The sequence below is a fragment of the Pezoporus flaviventris genome, unplaced genomic scaffold, assembly GCF_033815535.1.
Source record: "Pezoporus flaviventris isolate CSIRO_AGI_PZ_B2104156 unplaced genomic scaffold, CSIRO_AGI_Pfla_v1 ptg000083l, whole genome shotgun sequence".
Classification (NCBI taxonomy): Eukaryota; Metazoa; Chordata; class Aves; order Psittaciformes; family Psittacidae; genus Pezoporus; species Pezoporus flaviventris.
Genome location: NW_026892631.1, coordinates 3,292,146 through 3,311,459, shown reverse-complemented (window position 1 = coordinate 3,311,459; position 19,314 = coordinate 3,292,146). Strand labels below are relative to the sequence as shown.

General features: G+C 42.9%; 1 protein-coding gene across 2 annotated transcripts; it reads left to right on the top strand.

Annotated features, from left to right (window-relative positions):
* Positions 1–206: 206 nt before the first annotated feature.
* Positions 207–15,566, top strand: TAF1A (TATA-box binding protein associated factor, RNA polymerase I subunit A). Of its 2 annotated transcripts, XM_061475484.1 has the most exons (10): positions 3,533–3,665; positions 5,005–5,174; positions 6,355–6,468; positions 7,685–7,883; positions 8,565–8,695; positions 9,375–9,533; positions 10,584–10,650; positions 11,857–11,977; positions 13,619–13,779; positions 15,244–15,566. In XM_061475484.1, exons 1-10 carry the CDS (start codon positions 3,533–3,535, stop codon positions 15,363–15,365), a joined length of 1,377 nt encoding a protein of 458 aa, XP_061331468.1. In that variant the 3' UTR covers positions 15,366–15,566. The 2 variants fall into 2 exon arrangements, with proteins under 2 accessions (XP_061331469.1, XP_061331468.1); XM_061475485.1 differs by lacking the exons at positions 3,533–3,665; positions 5,005–5,174 and adding an exon at positions 207–374.
* The last annotated feature ends 3,748 nt before the right edge of the window (positions 15,567–19,314 follow it).

Here is a 19,314-nt window from a genome sequence, read left to right as displayed (position 1 = left end):
AGGAGGGCAGCGCACGGACCCTCCCCTCTCCCCTCCCTGCCTCCCGGGGGAAACCGGACCCCCGCCGACTGCGCCCAGCTGTGGTATTGCACAGGGTCCGTCCCCGCCCGGAGCGGTGAGGGGAAAGGTCCTGCCTTTCGCTCTTGCTCTTTCATGGCGGCTTTCTCTAGCAGAGGGTCGCTGAGGTAACAAGAATAGCCCAGCGGTGCAGAAAAGGTGTCATTGCATACCCCTCACCACACGCAAGGGTGAGGATGCTACAGACCCAAACACCCACCTCACTGCGCTCCAGCAGCCACACCAAGAAGTTCAGATCTCCCCGTGAGAGGACGGATGCTACCAAGCAAGATGTCATCTCTCCCCACCATGCCCAGGTAAACCAGTAGTAAGGTGGGTGTACGGCCTCACTCACCCGCCGAGCACCAAGGAAAGCAGAGGCAAACGAAGGGCTGCGCACCCAGCTAAGAAAACCCAGCATCCAACAGGCCTGCTCTTGCTCCGCTGAACCCTCAGCTCCCACTTGCTGCTGTTTTAATGTCTGCAAAGCAAAAGAACTGCTCTTTGCAAGCATGACTGCACTTACAGTTACCTCTTCTCCACATCCACTTTACCTATATTGCTTCAGAGATCTGAAATGGCAGAAAATGGTCACACACAGGACAAAACTAGACAAAACTTCTCCTCCGTTCTCTTTTTCAGACCCATGTTACTTATGCAGCACAGGCACTGACCAGACAAAGAGAATAAAAGGTGCAGCCAAGAAGGGGTAGGTAACATAGGAGTCTTCTTGCTGGTTTATCAAATGGCCAAAATTTAACTTTTTCCACCCTCCAAAGGGCAAATGCTGGAGCTGCTCCCAAAACCAACAGTCACTTGGCAGAGCTGATAGTCAAGGTGAAGGATCCTGCTTTTTCATGTATGTTAAAGGACAGCTGCAGACAGCTCAGGTTTTGTTTTAAAGAGCCCTTTTAATGATCTACCACAAGAGTTAGCTATCACCACTGCTAACTGCATTAGAAGCACTGCTTGTGTTGTTCTTGCATCTTCATGATTATTGATTTCTGTGCTACATACTCTCATTTCCACAGCCCAATCATACAGGGCCCAGGATCCAAAGTTGGTTACTGCTACATAACTTCTGAAATATACATAAGCATTTCATTTCAACCCCCATCTAGAGGGTTTCATTTTAATCATATGATGAAAAAGCATCATGGTAAAAACGGGTATCTTCCTCAGTGCTGCAATGAACAGCTCTCATACCTCACCAACCCATGTCCCTTGGATATGCCACCATTTCCTACAGCCGACTCATATTAGTATCATGTTATCCAGATTATGTTTATTAAAAGACCAAGATAAAAAGTAGCGGTGTCTATGGTCATAAAGATGAAGGCAAGAAAGGGAGATGTGAAGAGATACAAGATCACATAGTGCTTGCGTAAGTCACTGCCTTTATTGTGCAATAACAGGTAGCTTGCAGTCAGTATGTATACACGAGTTTACCACTGCAACTGTCCAGTATCCCCTACAATTCAAGTATTTCATAGTAACAATATACCCACTTACTAACAAACCCAGCTTTCCCAGGGTGTGACATAGGAAAGAAATGCTTTGCTTAGTTCAATTTAGGTGTTTCAGACAAAATGTCCTTCAGTCTTCAACTCCAGTCTTGGAAACAGGTGTATTCAAGTATGAGAGTAGTCCTGCTCTACATGAAGAATCAACGTTTTGTGTGTGTCCTCAGTTACAAAACTGTTCTCCCACCTCCCCTATACTGAAGTATCTACTAAAGAAACTGACATCCATTAGCACCATCACTTGGCTAAGTTTACCTAAGAATCAGCAAAGACTCTCAATCATGCATGTTACAAGAAGATAAAAATAACAAGGCAAATGTAAACGTGCTTCTAAGCACACGAGAGCTTTAAAAAAATAAAGTGTGGTGACCTGGGTATCCGTGAGATCAGGGCACTGACCTAACAAAAAGTCAGAAACGTAGGAACTGACACCACACTTGGGGAACACCACTGATCAATGAGACACTCATGGGGTACAAAATTATAAAGGACAGATAAGGAAGGTGATGCTGTTAAAGAAATGGTGACATGTAACAGTTTATCATCAAGTTAACTAAGTTAACTTTCAATTAATAATAACAAATAGTTATGAACTCATCATATACTAGAAGAACACAGGATTAATAACAAAACAAAAAGGGAGACTTCCAGTATCCCCACATAGGATTATTAAATGTCAAAGTATGATACTGAGGTTAAATATTTAGATGCTACAAAGAACTGTTCTGCCTTGTACTATTCCCCTGACACTCGTTATCGATTACAGTTGAACCAGGATACTGGATTACATGAACCTTTAATCTGAGCCAGTTTATTATTTACTCACTCTCACATAGCAGGGCCATTCTGAAAAAAAAAACCAAAACCAAACCCAAACAACAAACACCAAACCCAATTGTAAACTCTTGCTCCAAACCCTGGACTTTACACATACCAAAGCACTCCATGGCAAAGCCAGTTGCCAAAAGTCATTTAAAGAAACATGTTCAGCACAGTTTGGTCCAAAACAGATTCTGTGGTTGAGGCAGACTTCCAAGATCCAGGTGGGAGAAGAGACAATATTGCTGCTCTGCAATGCACAAGATTTTGGTTCAGAAACCTTTCCTTCTGTCAACATGATGTTTTAAGTCACGAATTAAAAGTACCAACACAGCTAATGGGAACAGTGATCACAGGATCTGGTTAACTACCACTTCCAGTGACCACTGCATTACTCACAGCTGTAGTAACCCTCTGATCATGCTACCTGTAGGATTAAGCAGCTCTGCCGCACTACTGAGCACACTCAGATAGCCTCCCATGTTTCTGATCCCTCCTGCTTCACCCTTCGCTACTTCTTATTCCACACGCGGAGCAGTGCCAGCGCATCTCGCCTACACCAGCGGCAAAGAAGCCAGCTCCCCGCTGTGCTTCCTCGGCTTGGAGAGCTCCCAGCCCCTCCGCTCTGACACTCTTATCCTTGGAAAGCTTGCATCCTCCTTACCGCCCTCAGCCCCGCTCCAGCCGGGTGCAGACAGACCCGCGCGCACCATCAGTTCACCACAGACCGAAGTGAGCCCGGCTTCACCAGCCGCTCTGCTCACACCGACCCTGAAAGCACCCCCACCAGGTTCCCCCAAGGCCTGCTCTGAAGGCGATCGACGCCTTTGCTGAGACCAAAGGCAAGTACGAAGCGGCGGCGGCCGCAGCACGGCCCTGCCTGACCCCACCGGCACTACCGCAGGCCCCCGGCCCGCCACTCCCACTCGCGTCGCGCAGGCGCCTGCAGAGGTATCCCTCTTCCATCATGGCGGCGGCATTGCCCACCCCACCTTTATAGCGGCAGAGACGCTCCTCCTGCCAGCGTGCGCGGGGCGGCCGTTGTTAAACCGAGCCCTGCTAGGGATTGGCCGGCTGCTGGTGTCCGGCTGCGGTAGCTCCCGTCGTGGCGAGGTCTGCCTCCCGAGCCAAAGATGGCCGCCGCCCCAGAGGCGAATGGTCTCCTGCGGGAGGATAGGGTGGGGAAAAGCCCTGTCCTGCCGGCCGGGAGCCCCCTGCTGCCGCCCTTGAACCTGCCCTTCCTGTCGCCGCACTTCTACCAGCCCGGTAAGCGCGGCCCCGACGGCTCCCGCTTGTCCCCGCTCTGCCGCGGCTCCCCGTCCTCTGCCCGCCCCGCTCCGGCTCTGAGGGAGGAACGCTCCGCTGCGGCGGACCTGCTCCCTGCCCTTCGCGCTACTCGTCGGTCTGCCGCTGAGGAAGGGGTTAGGGTTCCCCATGCGAGGCGCTTGGAGGCGGCATGAACGCTTGCTAGTAAAGTAAAGGTTCGTGAGGTGGCTGATGACAGAAGCTTTGTGGCTGCAAAGCCTTTGGACAAGGTGTTTCAGAGTGGCTTTGTAGTGAAGCTTTACCTCAGACCTATCCACATCGTGTCACTTCTCAGCAACTTGCCCAGCAAGAGGTATTCAAAGCCAGATTGGACGGGGCTTGAAGCAACCCGGTCTGGAGGAAGGTGTCCCTGTCCGTGGCAGGAGGTTGGAACTGGCTGAGCTTTAAGGCCCCTTCCAGCCCAAACCAGTATGGGATTCTGACTTACCCGCATTAGCTATGCGCCTTGTATTTAATCTTACGGTGTTTACTGTGGGGTTTATTTTATTAGTACTTTGAAACCTTTAAGGTTAGAAATAGGCATGAAGACTAAACCTGTAGGTAGGTTGGTTACAGGTAGTTTTGTAGAATGCACTGCAATAAAACTGCTCCAAACCAGTGTTTTAAGTTATCCTTTGCCTATAGCATCTAGGTGATTCAGTGAGCCTTGCATGTCCTTTGCTGAAGGCTCTTGAGGCTTGAGCATTGTAGGGGGCACATTAGACCATGGCATACAGATGTGGAAAAGATGTTTCAGTTTTGTGCTATAACACACATTGGAACTGGTATCTGTGTAAAAAGGTGAAGTGGTTTCTTTCTAGCCTTGTACTCAAATGAGAAGAATTCTCCACATTTATGTAGTGGGAACTGCTTAGCCTTTGGTACTGGAGTAGCCTGTTTGTATGGGTGCATGCAAATCTTCAGCACATTTAGATGAAGATTAGTAACAGAAGAGAGTGGTCCCCAAAATATAACAAACTGCTGTGATGTTATCAAGACACCATGATCTTCTGTGGTAGGGCAGCAGTGTGTAGTATTTGGCTCTTCACTGTTTCAAATGTCTGCAGCTGTGTGCTGCTTGAGGAAAATGCCTTTTCATATTATATTTTCAGCTCTAACCATAATCTTGCTGCCCTGGAGATTAGTAGGTGTCTTTAATTCAAAAGCCAGATAGCTGAAGAGCACTTTCTGTAGTGCCTGAGAAAAATGGTACTAGAGGGAGACTGAAATGATAGGTGCATTGTTATCTGAATAAGGGCTGTGACAGTTGTGGACTTAGTTGATTTGTTTGTTTGTTTAGCATTTTCTCATGAACACAAGATAAGCTTCAAGAAGAGCAAGGCAGTGTGTTTAAGTTACATTCAGGATGCCCTGCTACAGAAGCAGTGGGAAAGGGCTGCAGAGTTTCTGATCTCCTATATTGAGGCCCTAGAGAAAGACTATTCCACAGAATACATGAGTCCATCAGAGGTAAGCCAATGTCCTTATCAAAGTTCTTTTGCAGTTGAAGAAATACTTGCAAAAATCATGTATAATACTTCAGGACTAACATCCAAATTAGCTAATCTCAGGCTCATTTTCTTCTGTTTTAAAAAGTATTAGAAATAAAGCCAGAAAAGTTGGGCAACTTTTATAAACTAAGCTATTTTCTTAAAAAAAAAAAAAAAAAAAAAGGAGCTTCCAAACCCGAATAAGCAATTATTCTGGTGCTGATGTAGAAACTCATGGATGGCAGGTTGCAGGAAGTCCTCCAGCCCTCATCCCCAGTAGTGTTCCAGGCACCATGCTGTCAACTTACCACAGGTGTGCCTCTGCACAGGCCTGCTTTTGCTGTGGGGTTAACCAGTCTTGCTGGAGCTAGAGTTCTGCTGAGGGCTCACTTTTAGGGGCACTAAGAATCTGCAGTGCTGTCTGATCTCTCTTCTGAGAGAGGGGAAAAAAAAGCCTGACTTGGCTTGGTATAAGTTACCTCCATCAGGAGCACATCTGTGAGAAGTCATCTTAAAGGAGTCCTCTAAACCAGAAAAGCAGTAAATGTGTTTGCCATTGGCATGCCATCAGACAGAATCTGTTGGAAAGTTAGTGGCTTATTTAGGACTTTACCACCTCCTCCAGTACTTGCAAAACAGCTGGCAGGTACTGAGATAAGAGCAGGAGGAAAGAGATCAGAGCCTGATCAGACTGAGTACTTGGATATGGCTAGTCTGCTGTAATATTTGGTTACATTGTGTAGGCAGACCTTAAAAATACGAATGCATGTGGATGGGAAATTACATCTAATTGGAAATAATCTTTATTACTTAATTCAAAGAATTATGTATAGTCTCAGTGGAATCATATCAAAGGAAAAGATAACTTCTTTAGTAGCATCAGGGGAACCTTCTGACAGCTGCAGTTCTCATAAGCTTTGCTGGAGAGCTGCATTTGTAATGATCAACTGTGAAGCACCCTCTGAATGACTGTAAAATTCCTACTGGTGAGTATGTAGGTTACTACAGCAGTAGATAATACTTAGAATTTTTTATTTGCAACTCAAATGCGCATCTTTTTCATGTGCTACAGTAACTGTAAATATGATAACACTGTATATGTGGTGACTTGCCAGTTTTGTACCAAGGTTGTTTCTGAATCTCTCTCTTCCCATTCATAGATGATTTGGAGAATAGGAACTGAAATTTTGTGCTATCATTCCCATAGCAGCGTGAAAGAGTTCAACTCTTTCATGGAACAGATGAAGGTTTCAGGAGTAAAAAGGTATTTGAAGGTGAGTGTATTTAATACAGACATGTTGATTTTCCACGTTTGGTTGATCACTTAATTATTAGTTTCTGAATCTCTCTTTTGAAATACATTGCTGACAATAGCATCAAAACCAAAAGAGAACACATTTGAGTTATCAATTGCATGATATTTTAAGGGTTATTCTATACCTAACCGTATCTCATTTGGTCTGTGTGTTTGATCACAGATGTGTAGTCCGTCCTTAGAAGTGCCTAGATCCTTTAATCTTTGAATTTGAAACAGTTAAATTCTTTCATGTGTACCCCAGTAACATCAAATTATACTTTAACACTTGCTAAGCTTAGCTTCTTGTCCTTAATTTGGTCATTGTGATGCTGACTAAACAGCTATACTTAATTTTTTGCTTTTGCTACCCATTAACTTTTCAAGTAGCTAATCTGTGTACAAAACAATAGGCCTTATACTGTGGACCCTGTGTCACCCACGGGTGACACCCTGTGGTGGCTCATTCAAACCTGTATTGTTTTGGTTTCCTTGACTGTTTCTTGCTTGGGATGAATCTTCTGTCTTTCATTCTGTTGTATTTGTTCAAGAGCTTTAACTGAAGCTCTGTGTTAGAGTTAACTAGAGGTTTAGACTTATATCCAGTGCCTAATGAGCATGATAGGGTGGTGGGACACCCCTCTTTCAGGTGTTCTGCAGTTGGGTAACCACATGGAAGATCAGCAAAGGTAACTGGATTCCCTCAAGTAATTTCTGGGCCACCTTAAATAGGTCAGCACTTGTTAATAAGTAGGTTTTAGAGGCCACTGCTTTCTGCTGTCTTGACAAGTATCATTATCTACCACCTAGATGGGTGACTTTCTGCCTCGTGGACCTTAATCTGTGAAGCAGAAATTATGTGTATATAAAATATGCTTTTAATTACTAATGTTTCTCCAACATCTTCAGACAGGAAGCATTAGTTAGGTTCTTGGCTCATTTCCCTGCCCCCAGTGACACTTGTATTCTCCTATTCCTGCATTTTTCTCCAAAATTCCTTATAAAGACAATGTTCGGATAAAAAGTGTGAAATGCTTTTCTAATTAAAATACTTTACTACCCGTGTTTGCAACAGTTTATATGCTTGTCAGTAATGAGTCTCACCTTTCCCTGCACAGCTGTGTAGATCTTTGCTGTATTGCTGAGAATTGCATTTGTGCTGTGAAATGCTGTGTTATGGTCTGTTTGAATTGCAGGTTTGCCTAGAGCATGCCTTTCACCTCCTTTGTAATGGATTCATAGATGAAGCTTACCAAAACCTGTCCCTGGCAGAAAGCTGGAGGTTTGGAGAGCAAACAGTCTTTCAGGATAAAGAAATGAAACTGATTCAGGCTTACAGGGGACTATTGGACTACTACAAATGGTCTAAGCAGAAGAACATCTTGTTAGAGCACGGTAAGTGTTATTGCATTGAGCTGTGAACTTGCTTGCCTATGCAGACACTATAGCTTGCAGTGACACCTTTTCCTTTACTAGACTTCAGAATTGGATGGTAAATAATCCTGTATCATAAATGGTGGTACCGAAATGGCACAAAGACTTGCACTTTCCTGAAGTGTCCTGGAATGCTGCTCTGAAGCGTTTTCTTCCCCCCCCCCCGAATCACATTTCTTGTATCCACCCAGCATCACCTGAAGTAATGATCAAAGGAATGTATTCACTGCTAGGAAAACCCCTCACAACTAGTGTTTGAATTTCAGTTTCTTAAAGACATATGAGTTGCTACTTGTGTGTGGCATCTAATTGTACATATACCTGCTGACTGTGTGTTATCAGTTACTTTGGATCTGTACTTGTTTCTGTGAAAACTAAGTATTGAATTTGGTTCATTGACCTTGTGCTGGTAGCATCTTGTCTTGACATACTACCTGTCATGTCCCATAAGTCGAAATCGGGTGATAATAAATTTGAATGAAGAGCAGTGACAATTTCTTGTTTCAGTACTGAGGAAACTGGCCTCTCTTCTTAAAAGCTGACTGTAGTCCTTGCTTAGCAAAATGTTATGATCTTAGGTGCACACTTCAAGATCCCTTTGGATTAGCAGAGCTAACAGTGTCATTCTTCATGTTTTGGTAGGTGAGGATGGATTTGAAGACTTGTCTGTTGAACAGGAAATGCACAGTTGCTTTCGGAACGCAGCAGTGAACTTAAAGGAGATTATTAAAATACCTGGCATCTGGGATCAATTTGTGAAATGCTATGTGGATGTAAGGGCATGTTTTACAGATACCTTCCTTTTGTGCTTCCTTGCCTAACTTTCATTAAGATGTGTGTGGGTGACAGCAAATGCGTACATGTATCTCGCTGGCTTTGATTTAGAGCATGGTTTACTCCTGCAGAGCCTGTACAGTGTACAAAAAGGATGATCTGTGCATTGCCAAGAAAATGTAATAGCCAGACAGCTTGCATATTTTGTTTTTGTGATGCTAGGATAGAAAACAACTGCTTAGAATTTGTAATTAAGAAAAGAAGTTAATCTTTAATTATTTTTGAAGTTATTTACTCCTTGTAAATGTTGGTAAGTGCTGACTGCTCTAAGCACATGTTACAGGATTTTGCTCAGTGCTGCCAAGTTCTCTCACTGAGCATTCTTTAAAGACATGGCTGCTTCAGTGTCTTTCCAGTGAGCAAGTGCTGGTAATTCTTTGACAATTAAGTACGTGCTCAAGGAATTTTCACCTGTAGCAGCTTCTGTGTGTGAATTTCCATTCATGTGTGATGAGAGTAGCAAGTAAAATGAAAATACACTACTCATAGTCTTAACTAATACGCTGCACTCTTAAATCCAGGTTGTGCTATTGGATTGTTCTGTGGCAGCCCAAAATGGGTTATGAGAGTTTGATTGCTAGTATGTGGTAAACTAACAACAGACTTAACTTCTCTTAGTTGCTGGAGTTCTACGGAGACCATAATGAAGCCCGCCAAGTGTTACGTGACTATGCCTACAACTCCAAGTTTCCTGCTAATCCCAATGCTCATGTTTACCTCTATCAGTTCCTGAAGAGACAAGGTGAATCAAAGAAATCACTCATTTCTGCACTGAAGGTATATATTCTGTGGTAGATGCAGTCCATGGTCACTCCTATTGCATGCTGGTCTGAGAGTTTGGTTCAGTTGTAATGTTATTTACCCTCTTGAGTTCTTTGTGGGAAGCAGAGGGTTAGAGGAAAGTTAGTGGTAGGGATGCAAATAATGAACAGTATCCTTTGCTGTCTTTGAATTCAAGTCTTTGTTTTGCCTTTAACTGATACATTATATAACTTCTTAAAGTCAGTGAGTAAGCTCAGAGTGTGTGTTTACATGGTTCCAGACGTCTGTATGAGCAGGTTTGTACATAACATGCACTGATTTCTGTTACAGCTTGATCTTTACAATGCCGAGGAAGTTACTAGATGCCTGCTCTTCCACACATTGCAATTAGTTTCTCTGCTTCTGTTCACTGAGCTGTGCATTTAAGCTAAAATAGAAGCCAATGTCTGCTGATGTTGGCAGACAAGCTCTTCCTGCATTAACCTTTTCTGCAGTTGCTTTTAAATTCCTGCTTTCCTTGTGCTTGCTCATTGATCTTAGTAGCTTCTTGCAAACAATATTTTGCAGTCTTGTTTTGCCACTTGATGGCACTAAGGTGCTTTCGTTAGGGCAAAGCTTTTAGAACTGCTTCATAAAGTTTAGACTTTTAAACTGTAGCATAAAAATTGTGATATCTTGTGTCACCTACAGGATAGTGACAAATCAAAGAACTGATCTGTGATCCAGTGCACAGAGCAGCATACAGGAGAGCTAGGCCTAGGAAGGAAATACTTTTGCTTCCCAAAATGGGGACACTGGATTTAGATTTGGGCTGTTCCTTGAGCATTTTGTATTTGTCACACACAGTCATCAAGGTATTTCATCCATTGTGTCAGAGTAAGGACACAGATGTTCAAGATGAGCCTAGATATTCTTTATATTAAGGCATTAAGGTACTGAGTTGCTTATTTTTCCTCACTAGAGCCCCCAGAACATTGGAGCCTGTGCTTCTCTTGAGTGGGCAGAAGTCTGCAAAAGTTTTCACATTAAAATAATGCATCTGGGTTCTGTGGTATTCTTTTTCAGAACTTGCATGATACTGTTCCTTCTCATGAACTGATGATAGATTTTAATCTCATGCTTCAAAAATCAAGTAAGTCTTCAAATATCTTTGTTCTTTTATGTTAATCTAGACTAAGGTTCTGAAATTATTTTGCAGCTTCCTTTCTGCCTTTTGAAGTACTTTGTGTATTAAAACCAACCCAAACCCCCAACTTTCCAGTCACAGGAACCTTTAAGTTTGATGTGTGAGCAGGCATTTACAAACTTATTTAAACAAATGCCTTTTTCATTTGAAGGTTGATCAAAGCAAACTATCATAAGACACATCCAGGAGTTCAAAAATAGAATCGTAGAATGATTTGGGTTGGAAGAGACCTTAAGATCATCTGTTTTCAAGCCCTTGCCAGGGTCCTGTTCCCTTTTTGGAATCTCCAGTGTATTGATTCTTTCTCTTCTGAAGGAGTTGAGATGGGTCTTCTTACTGATCAAAGAACAAACTCTTTCTCCTCTTTAAGGGAGTTTTATCTTCAAGCTGGTAGAAAAGTCTTCCCAGTTGGAGACTTTTTTTGCATGCTGATCAGTTGTAATCCAAGCTGTCTGCTTGTGACCTGGTATGTTCTAGCAGGTCAGCAGACTGGTCTTTGAATGAAGATTGTTTTCTCTTCTCTGCTTTTTCTTTGGGAGGGGAAAAACCAACCTCCTGGCTGAAACCTACCTTTTTCTGTTCACTCATGACACATTTGCCAACTTTTCATAGCTAATGAGATCAACCTGAATTTTTTTTTAAGTAATTTATACTGATAAATGCAACTTTTCCCACTTTTACCTGTTGTGATACAGCTCAAGTGTTGTTTTAAGAACTCTGCTAATACGTAGCTACTGCTGTGAAATACCTGTTTTTTATCAGTCCCACATCTGAACTTTGGCACCTCAGGATTTGAAGTATTCCAGAGGCACTGTGTTTGCTTCCCATGGGAAGAACATCTTCATTAGAAGCGCTGGGTAGCGAGCTTTGGAAACGGTGACTGTTGTAAACAAGGTAGCATGAGATAAGTGAGCAGTCCTGTGTGTGCCTCTCCGAGTCAGCAGGTATGGGGATAGGGACAGAGTGTCTCTGATATGAGTTATGCTCTAGAGCTAGGATGTATTCCTTCTTTCTTGGAAGAGAAAGCAACGGTGGGAGCCCTCAATGTTAGGGACAGTAAGAAACAGAATGGAGAACTTTCATTTGTTGGCTACTGATGAGTTAGTTCACCCTGATGTAAGTAACTTATTATTCAGCCTGATCTTTTTCCAGAGAAGAGGAAAAAACGTCGTCTGGGGCTAAAAGTTATTTTTGCAGCCTTGGATTATGCTGGCTCGAAGGAGAATGTAAAAGCATGGAGCTGTTTGGCAAAGCAGCTGAAACAAATTGTAATGTAAGTGTCTCTGATGCAATGTTCTAAAACCTGTGTCAAGTCTCTGTGTTTGGGCAATTGATATAGTGACAGTCTAGCCTTTCTCTTGCTGCTGGTGAAGGGCAGACATGTGCCCTATCCTGAGTTCAGTCGCAGTGCTTGACTGCAGTGTGCTTTCATTGGGAAGAAGAAAAGATTTGGGAATTAGAAATTAGTGAGGAGAATTCCAAATTTCCAGCATTGTGATTGGCTGAAAACTGTTCAGGTTTGGGGTTGTTTTTTTTTACCAGGTTAAGGGTTTATGCAGGAGGAGTTACTCAGATGTTTGGGTAGCATTTTCTTCCCATCACTAATCTCCCTCTTTTGGGGAGGGGGGAAGTTATTGAGCCTTCTGCTCTGTTACTGTGTGTGCATTATTTGAAGCTGGTTGGAGAGTTGCTGGGCTGCAATGAGGGCATGGCTGGTACCATACAGACTGGTGTGTTGTGTGATGATCATAACTGTTACAGAATGAAGCCAGTGTATTCTTAAAAGCTGAACCAACACGCCTGGGGATTGATGTGTCCTTGCCAACACTGACAGGCATGGCCCCTGGCTTCTGAAGCAGCCATCTTGGGCAGTCTGTGCCTAGAAGGCCTACAATGTCTGAACATTATTCTAACCAGTGAACAGGGTGTTGTGTTTTTTTCAGCCCTATATATTTTCATTAAATTAATTCAGAGTTTAACCCATTTTTCTGTCTTCTCACTACCTCCACTTCTGCAGTGTAGAATCACAAAATGGTTTGAGTTGGAAGGGACCTTAAAGCTCATCCAGTTCCAACCACCTGCCACAGGCAGGGGCACCTCCCACTAGAGCAGGTTGCTCCAAGCCCTGTCCAGCCTGGCCTTGAACACTGCCAGGGATGGGGCAGCCACAGCTTCTCTGGGCACCCTGTGCTAGCGCCTCAGCACCCTCACTGAGAAGGATTTCTTCCCAAGATCTCGTCTCAATCTCCCCTTTGTCAGGTTAAAGCCGTTCCCCCTTGTCCTATCTCTACATGCCCTTGTGCCATCATCAGTTTGTCTGCTGTTAAGGTCTAGAAGCTAGTGAGTTACAGCTAGGAGTGTTGTTGCACAGAGCTAGTAAAACCAGTATGATTCTCTAACTTTGCCTGCAGTTTTGTTTTTGAAGAGGCAACTTCAGATAATCTGATCCCTGTTATAGGTAGTTTCTATTTCAAAACGCTTGGTTTAAGGTCTTTATTGCCTAACAGGTCTTGAAATAAGTATTTAGGATAAGTTAGTCTTTGAGTATGCATAGAGTAACACAAACCTTTTCTTAAAAACAATCCAGCCCCTTCATACTACTGATCTGTTGACAAACTTGAAGAAACTTTCTCATTAATACTGACAAACTGGCACACAAGTAAAGACTGGCTTCATTTCACACCATAATCTGTGTTATTGCCAAGTCTTAAGAAGATTGCTGGAGCTCACCTCCTGCCTTATTAGTGCTGCCAAGGATTAAATACAGTTGTTTCTGTATAGTGCAGAATAAGGTCTGTGTGCCTATGCTAGCAATTTATGACACTTGTAGCAAGTTGATTATAAAATCCAGTGTCTCTTAATCATCTTTTGATCCCAATTTAGGCTTTTCTGTAACTTTTTTACCTTTTTCCAGGTCTGAGAAACATCTTGACTGGCTCAAGCAAGAGTGGAGCTCCAGAAAGGACTGGTGGCCAGCCTTCCATTTTAGCCGTTACTTGGGAAAAAGGAATTGGCAGGAAAATCAAAGCCTTTCCTATGAAAAAGCTCTGGTGGCTGGAATCTTACTGGGCAAGGGTAATACTAAATGTTCTTTCCTTTTCATTGCATGGAACAGAACTAATGCCTAGTTCTAGCCCTAATCAGATGGCATGCAGCTGATCTACTTCTTGGAAGAAATGCAGTTTCTTCCTTCTAGGAAAGATTGTCTTTGAAGCATGAAGAACATGAGAAAAATATTCAAAGTGGTTTGATATTTGACAGTGAGGCATATTTTGCATCCTGGTTTAGAATTCTGTTTTATCTGTTTTTGTTGAGCAGTCACAATACTATCTGTCATATTGTTTTACCTTCAATCCACAATTTCAAGCATGCACAACACAATCCTGAGTGAATGTTGTGAGGGTTTGCTTTGCTGGACACAGCTTTGGCAGTGTCTCAGCAAATACTAGGGTCGGTAAGGACCATAGAGGTGGTGTAGTGCAGGAGGAAAGGGGTGGTGGTGTTTTGAGTGAAAACCACCAGCAGTTTGGTAAGATCATGACTAAAGAGTAGCATTTTTTTGAAGTGCTGCAAAACCCAAGTGGAGTATCAGGGCCAAAAAGCAGCTGTTACACTGAGAGAAAGAGTACGATGTGGAGATGATGGTTTGTTCCCTGGTGTGAGCTTTTGGTTGATAGGCAACTAGCTTGTCACCTTTTCTGGAACTTTGTCTTCTGGGCTTCGTAAAACAATCTCTCATATTGGAAGGTTTTTTGGGGGGGGTTGTTGTTTTTTTTTTTTCTTTTGGTAATTTGTTATCAAATGTCCCCCAGTTTTCATTTCCAGATGGTTAATTGTTCCAGCTGTAGTTTTCTTTAATGCAGTTTCTATGCTTATTGGTGTCAACATGAGCTTCTATTTTCCTTCTCCAACAGAGTAAGTTCATGTAAGAAATCAGTGCTGCTTTACATTGTCAGTTTTACTTTCTGATCTATGTGAAGAGCAAAAATTAAAGCGAAGAAAATTTTTTGTAAGATGCAGCTTACGGTGATACAGAATCACAGACTGGTTAGGGTAGGGACACCTCACACTAGACCATGTCACCCAAGGCTCTGCCCAGCTTTTGGCCCTCAACACTGCCCAGGGATGGAGCATTCACCACTTCTTTGGGCAACCTGTGTGAGTGCCTCACCACCCTCACAGTAAAGAACTTCTTCCTTATATCTAACCTGAGCTTTTCCTGTTTCAGTTTATACCCATCACCCCTTGTCCTATACAGCCAGAATGTTTTCTGGGTCAAATGAGGATAGGTTATTTAAAGCTGCAATTACAGTCTGGTGTGCATAGGACCCTATAATGGTTTGTGCTGGAAAAGACCTTAAGATCATCTAGTTCCAACCCCCTGCCATGGGCATGTGTTGGATTATTTTATTACCTTTCATTATTGAAATTGTTATTGAAAACTTCTGAAATGCTTGCATGTTATTTAAACAATTAAATCATTTTTTATTTGCTTATATCATGCTATAACTTACAATGCCTTTCTGTTTTTCCCCTTAGATGACAAGTACTTTAAATACATATCCCATCAAGGCTGCAAAGCTCAGATGAAAAGGTTTCGGATACTGAAGAAGTTTGTGCATAAGCACAATCCTATCTACATGAGAATATCTGGTCTTTGAGTCTTCTGTACAACCTTGATTAGAGGGCGTCCTTAAGGTTCTTGTGCTTCTTCATCTTTGTGAAACTGACTTCTGTAGCTGGCATTCTAGAACTTCTAGGCAGCACCTACTGACTCAGGACTAGACTTTAATATATTTCTGTAAAGAAATGCTTTGGGTTTTATTTATTTTATAATAAAATGAATATAAAACAACTGATAAGGTTGGGGAATTTCTTTAAGATTAGTCCCATATTTCTGTATGAAATGTAAACAGCACAGAACTACTGCAAACTTCTCTACCTCGTGGAAGAGACTTACTGAATCTTCTTACAGTCTTGCCTATGAGGTGAAATACGCAGTGTTGGTGTGTTTGGAAAGCAAATGTTAACATGTTATTGCAAACTGGTGTTCCAGGTTGCTTGAAAACAACAACAAAATGGTTTCCAAATACTACTTCTGTTTTAATGACAGGTCTGTACAACTTTGGTGGATGAACTGCTTGAACTGCTTCTAGAAATCAAATAAAGCTGTCTTTAATAGTGTGGTAGTATATGAATAAGTACAGCTCTGCTTCTAAAAGCTGAGTGTTTATCTGGGATAATATGGGTCTCATGAAATGTGCCTTAAGACAAAGTGTCTTAAACATTGAGCTATTTGCCATACATGTATATTGTACCAAAAAAGGCTACTATTCCTTGTTCCTGCCCTGTGCTGTTGTGGTGTCTGCAGTATTGACTCCCTAAGACAGCCTTGTTCTATAATAGTTGGGGTTGCTTTTTCCTGGAGATCTTCAACAGAGCTTTGACTATTTCATGTCGATTGTGAGGTTTCAAAATGCTATTGCCAGCATCCTATAAGGTGCCCAACACCCCTGGGAAGCAACGGCTTTCCTCGAGTCTGAAAGATGATTCACATTGTTGCTCCCAATAACTCGCCTTGATGGGTTTCCTGCCTAGACAGTGCAGCTAAAGCTGTCCTGGGATAGCCCTGGGAGGTAACCAGGCAGGGTATCCATTCCCTGGAGTCCTTATTTGTCTCACTGCCTTCCTGCTCTGCTCCTCAACCTGTAAAGATGGACCTTTGGTGGGCTGATGACACTCATGTGATGGGCTTGGAGCATCCCAGCAGGGTGGTATTTGGGTTTCCCCTTCCATTGTATCTTTGTGTTCCTTTGTGGGCATGCAGAGGAGCTTTTATCATACAAACTAACACAAATAGTATAAAAATGGAATGCTAGAGCCCTTGCTGCTTGTTGAGAGCTCTTGTGTCATTTCCCTTCTGTCCCTTAAGCTGCCTGTAGGAGATGTCTGCCTTGCAGCAGCTCAGAAACCATCTATTGAGGAAGAAAAGTGAAACAAAGCAGAAATTGAGGTGGAGGTAAGAAGGATGTTGTAAGGAGAGTAAGAGGACAAAGAGAAGCTTTATGTCTTTGTAAAAGCTGCTGATCCTTTGTGCTCACAGCTTTCTCTTGTGACCTCTGAAAGCAGGATTGCTGCCAGGGATCCTGTTCTCTCCTGGTGCTGGAACTACTATACCACAGTCAGCAAACAGAAGAGCAGCACAGTCCCAGCTTTCACGTAACTATCTTTAGCATTGCTCATTGCTTTCATGTCCTGCAAGAAGCTTGCTCTTCCCTGACATCACAGTACTTACACTTGAGACAAACGTGGACATCACAAGTCCTGAGTGAATTTTCTTATGCAAACTATTCAGAGCATACTGGGTTTTCAAGCCTGTGTGTTGTACTTGGAATACGGTAACTCTTGAGTGGATCGGAGTATTCTGCTTTGGCTCCAAATTCTGCCCTAGGTTTGGGTTTCTGACAAATTGTGGTCTTCATCCTCTGAAGTGTAAAACTTCTGTGAGGATTTTCAACCCCCTTCCATGAAACAAAAAGCATGTCTTTTCTTTGCTGTTCTACTTTATGCTGAGGCAAGGAACTTGTTCAGGGAATCACATTTTCTGCACAGACCCGGTGTCTGGTCTGTTGTCCCTTTGTTTTCCCACCTCTTGTTCTGGTATTTTTAACATTAAAACCTAATGTAACAAGAAGACAAAATGGCAAATCACTTCAGCTCTACTCTGCTCTCCCTGTCATATTTTCCATGCTCTTGTACTTTCCTGTTTTAAGGGTGTCTTTACTGATGTTCAAGAAAAGCAAGCTAATGAAGTGTCGGCTGCTTTTTAAAGCATGCCAACCGCGTGTGCTCTGTCCCTCTTGCTTTTCCCCACCAGGTTCTCAGGTTCTCTGTTTTCTGAGCAGCTGTCTCATTCTGGAGACCTTGGGAGGACTTGCCTCAGCCTTCAGAGCAGTGTAAGCACATTGTCAGCACAGAACAAGTGTCTACCTTACCCTTGGAGTACTCCCTGTGGAATCAGAGGATTGATGTGCTATGAACTGGTTTGAATTTACAGTTCTTCAGGGATTTCTGTTACTGGTGTTCTGATCCACTATGGTAAATGCGAAGTTCCACCTGGTCTTTTGTTGCATTTAAAGAATGGCTGAGGTGGTTTGTTGGCCAAGCAAAACCAGACTGCCCACTGCAAGGAGTCCTTGGATAATGTAAGCAGTAAGCTCTGTGTGTTCTCTCATTGTCAGAATGTGCTTAAGGCTATGCTGGCTCTTCTGCCCTCATCAGGGGTGCAGCAAGGAGTGTTCTTGCCTCCTGGTCAGAAATATCCAGTAACTAGTAATGTCAATTACCCCAAATTGCTCTGTAATGCTAATGGAATTAAAAGTATAGGGAATTCTCAAGTTGCAGTTACAAATGAGGAGTATGCAAATATCCTCACTGATCCTGTTGTGGCTTCAATATAAGATAATTGCTACAGGACATTAATGTCTTAACTTCAGTGATTGTTTGCAAGGTATGAGAGCAATAACTGAGATAAGCTGATGCTTCAACAGATTTAAATACTTGGATTTAAAATGCTTTATCTCGTGACAGTGCTGAGTCTTGTGAATGGTGTTTTTCCAGTTCATTGATGCCTAAGCAGAGACAGGATTATTGGCAGTGGTGTAAATTAGAGCCACAGCAAAAGAGAAGCATGTTAAAACCCCAGAGGTTTTTAGAACAAGTGTTTCCCAATAACGACTCCATAAACACACAGTAGTCTCAGCTGTCACGTTACACTGGTGGTTGCATTTTGAAACTAGGAGTGGGAGTTACGACTTCTTTAAGCTACATACAGATAGATCCTGTATGTGTATCTGTGCATTGGTTGTTGTAATTTAAGATTTGCAGGGAGGAGAGACTGTAATTGCCTCATTCCTCACTGATGTCTCAGAAGCAATAGAACAGATCACAAAGCCTTGCTCTCTAGTAACTTCTGTTGTTCAGTGAGTGTGTGCATGTTACAGCCTCTTCCTAGCAGCGTCAGGCTGACAGAGCACTCCTGCAGCTGCGAAGTGAAGATACTTGTCTTCTTTGGGTCACTGCTCAGCCTCAACTCATGTGATGCAGCAGAGTGGTGAGGAGTGCTCTGTTGCCTTGTTGCAAGTAGGGATGTCTCTGTCAAAGGAAAACATTTGGTTTTGGTGAAGTGATAAAGGAGCTTGTCTGTGATTAAACTGTGGGAGAGCAGAGTCGGGGAAGTGTCATTCTCTGATACAGGCTGGGTACAATGTGTACTGATTCGGAGAAAACTCCAGGAACAAACCTGCCAGCAGAGTTTCAAGCTGACAAGCAGGTATTCTTTATTGCGGCGCCGGGAGACACGGGGGATAGCTCCTCCTAACGTGTGTCCCCGAATTGCTATACAGGTCATCCTTACATGGTCACTGAGCATATTACATCATTTTCCAAAAGGTTTCCGGCATGCATGCAAAAATGTGGTGGTCTTTAAGGGTCGTTTACTTTTCCCAACAAGCTTAATTAACATTACAGACATAGCAATCATCCCGGCCTCCTACTTACCAGTTAGTTTAACTGCTCTCATCCTGGACATCTGCTAGTCCGGGATACTCC

Coding starts and splice junctions, on each gene's coding strand:
- TAF1A (XM_061475484.1), top strand. CDS start 3,533: ATGGCCGCCGCCCCAGAGGCGAATGGTCTCCTGCGGGAGGATAGGGTG. Junction 3,666..5,004: donor GCCGCACTTCTACCAGCCCG/GTAAGCGCGGCC, acceptor TTGTTTGTTTAG/CATTTTCTCATGAACACAAG. Junction 8,696..9,374: donor TTGTGAAATGCTATGTGGAT/GTAAGGGCATGT, acceptor AACTTCTCTTAG/TTGCTGGAGTTCTACGGAGA.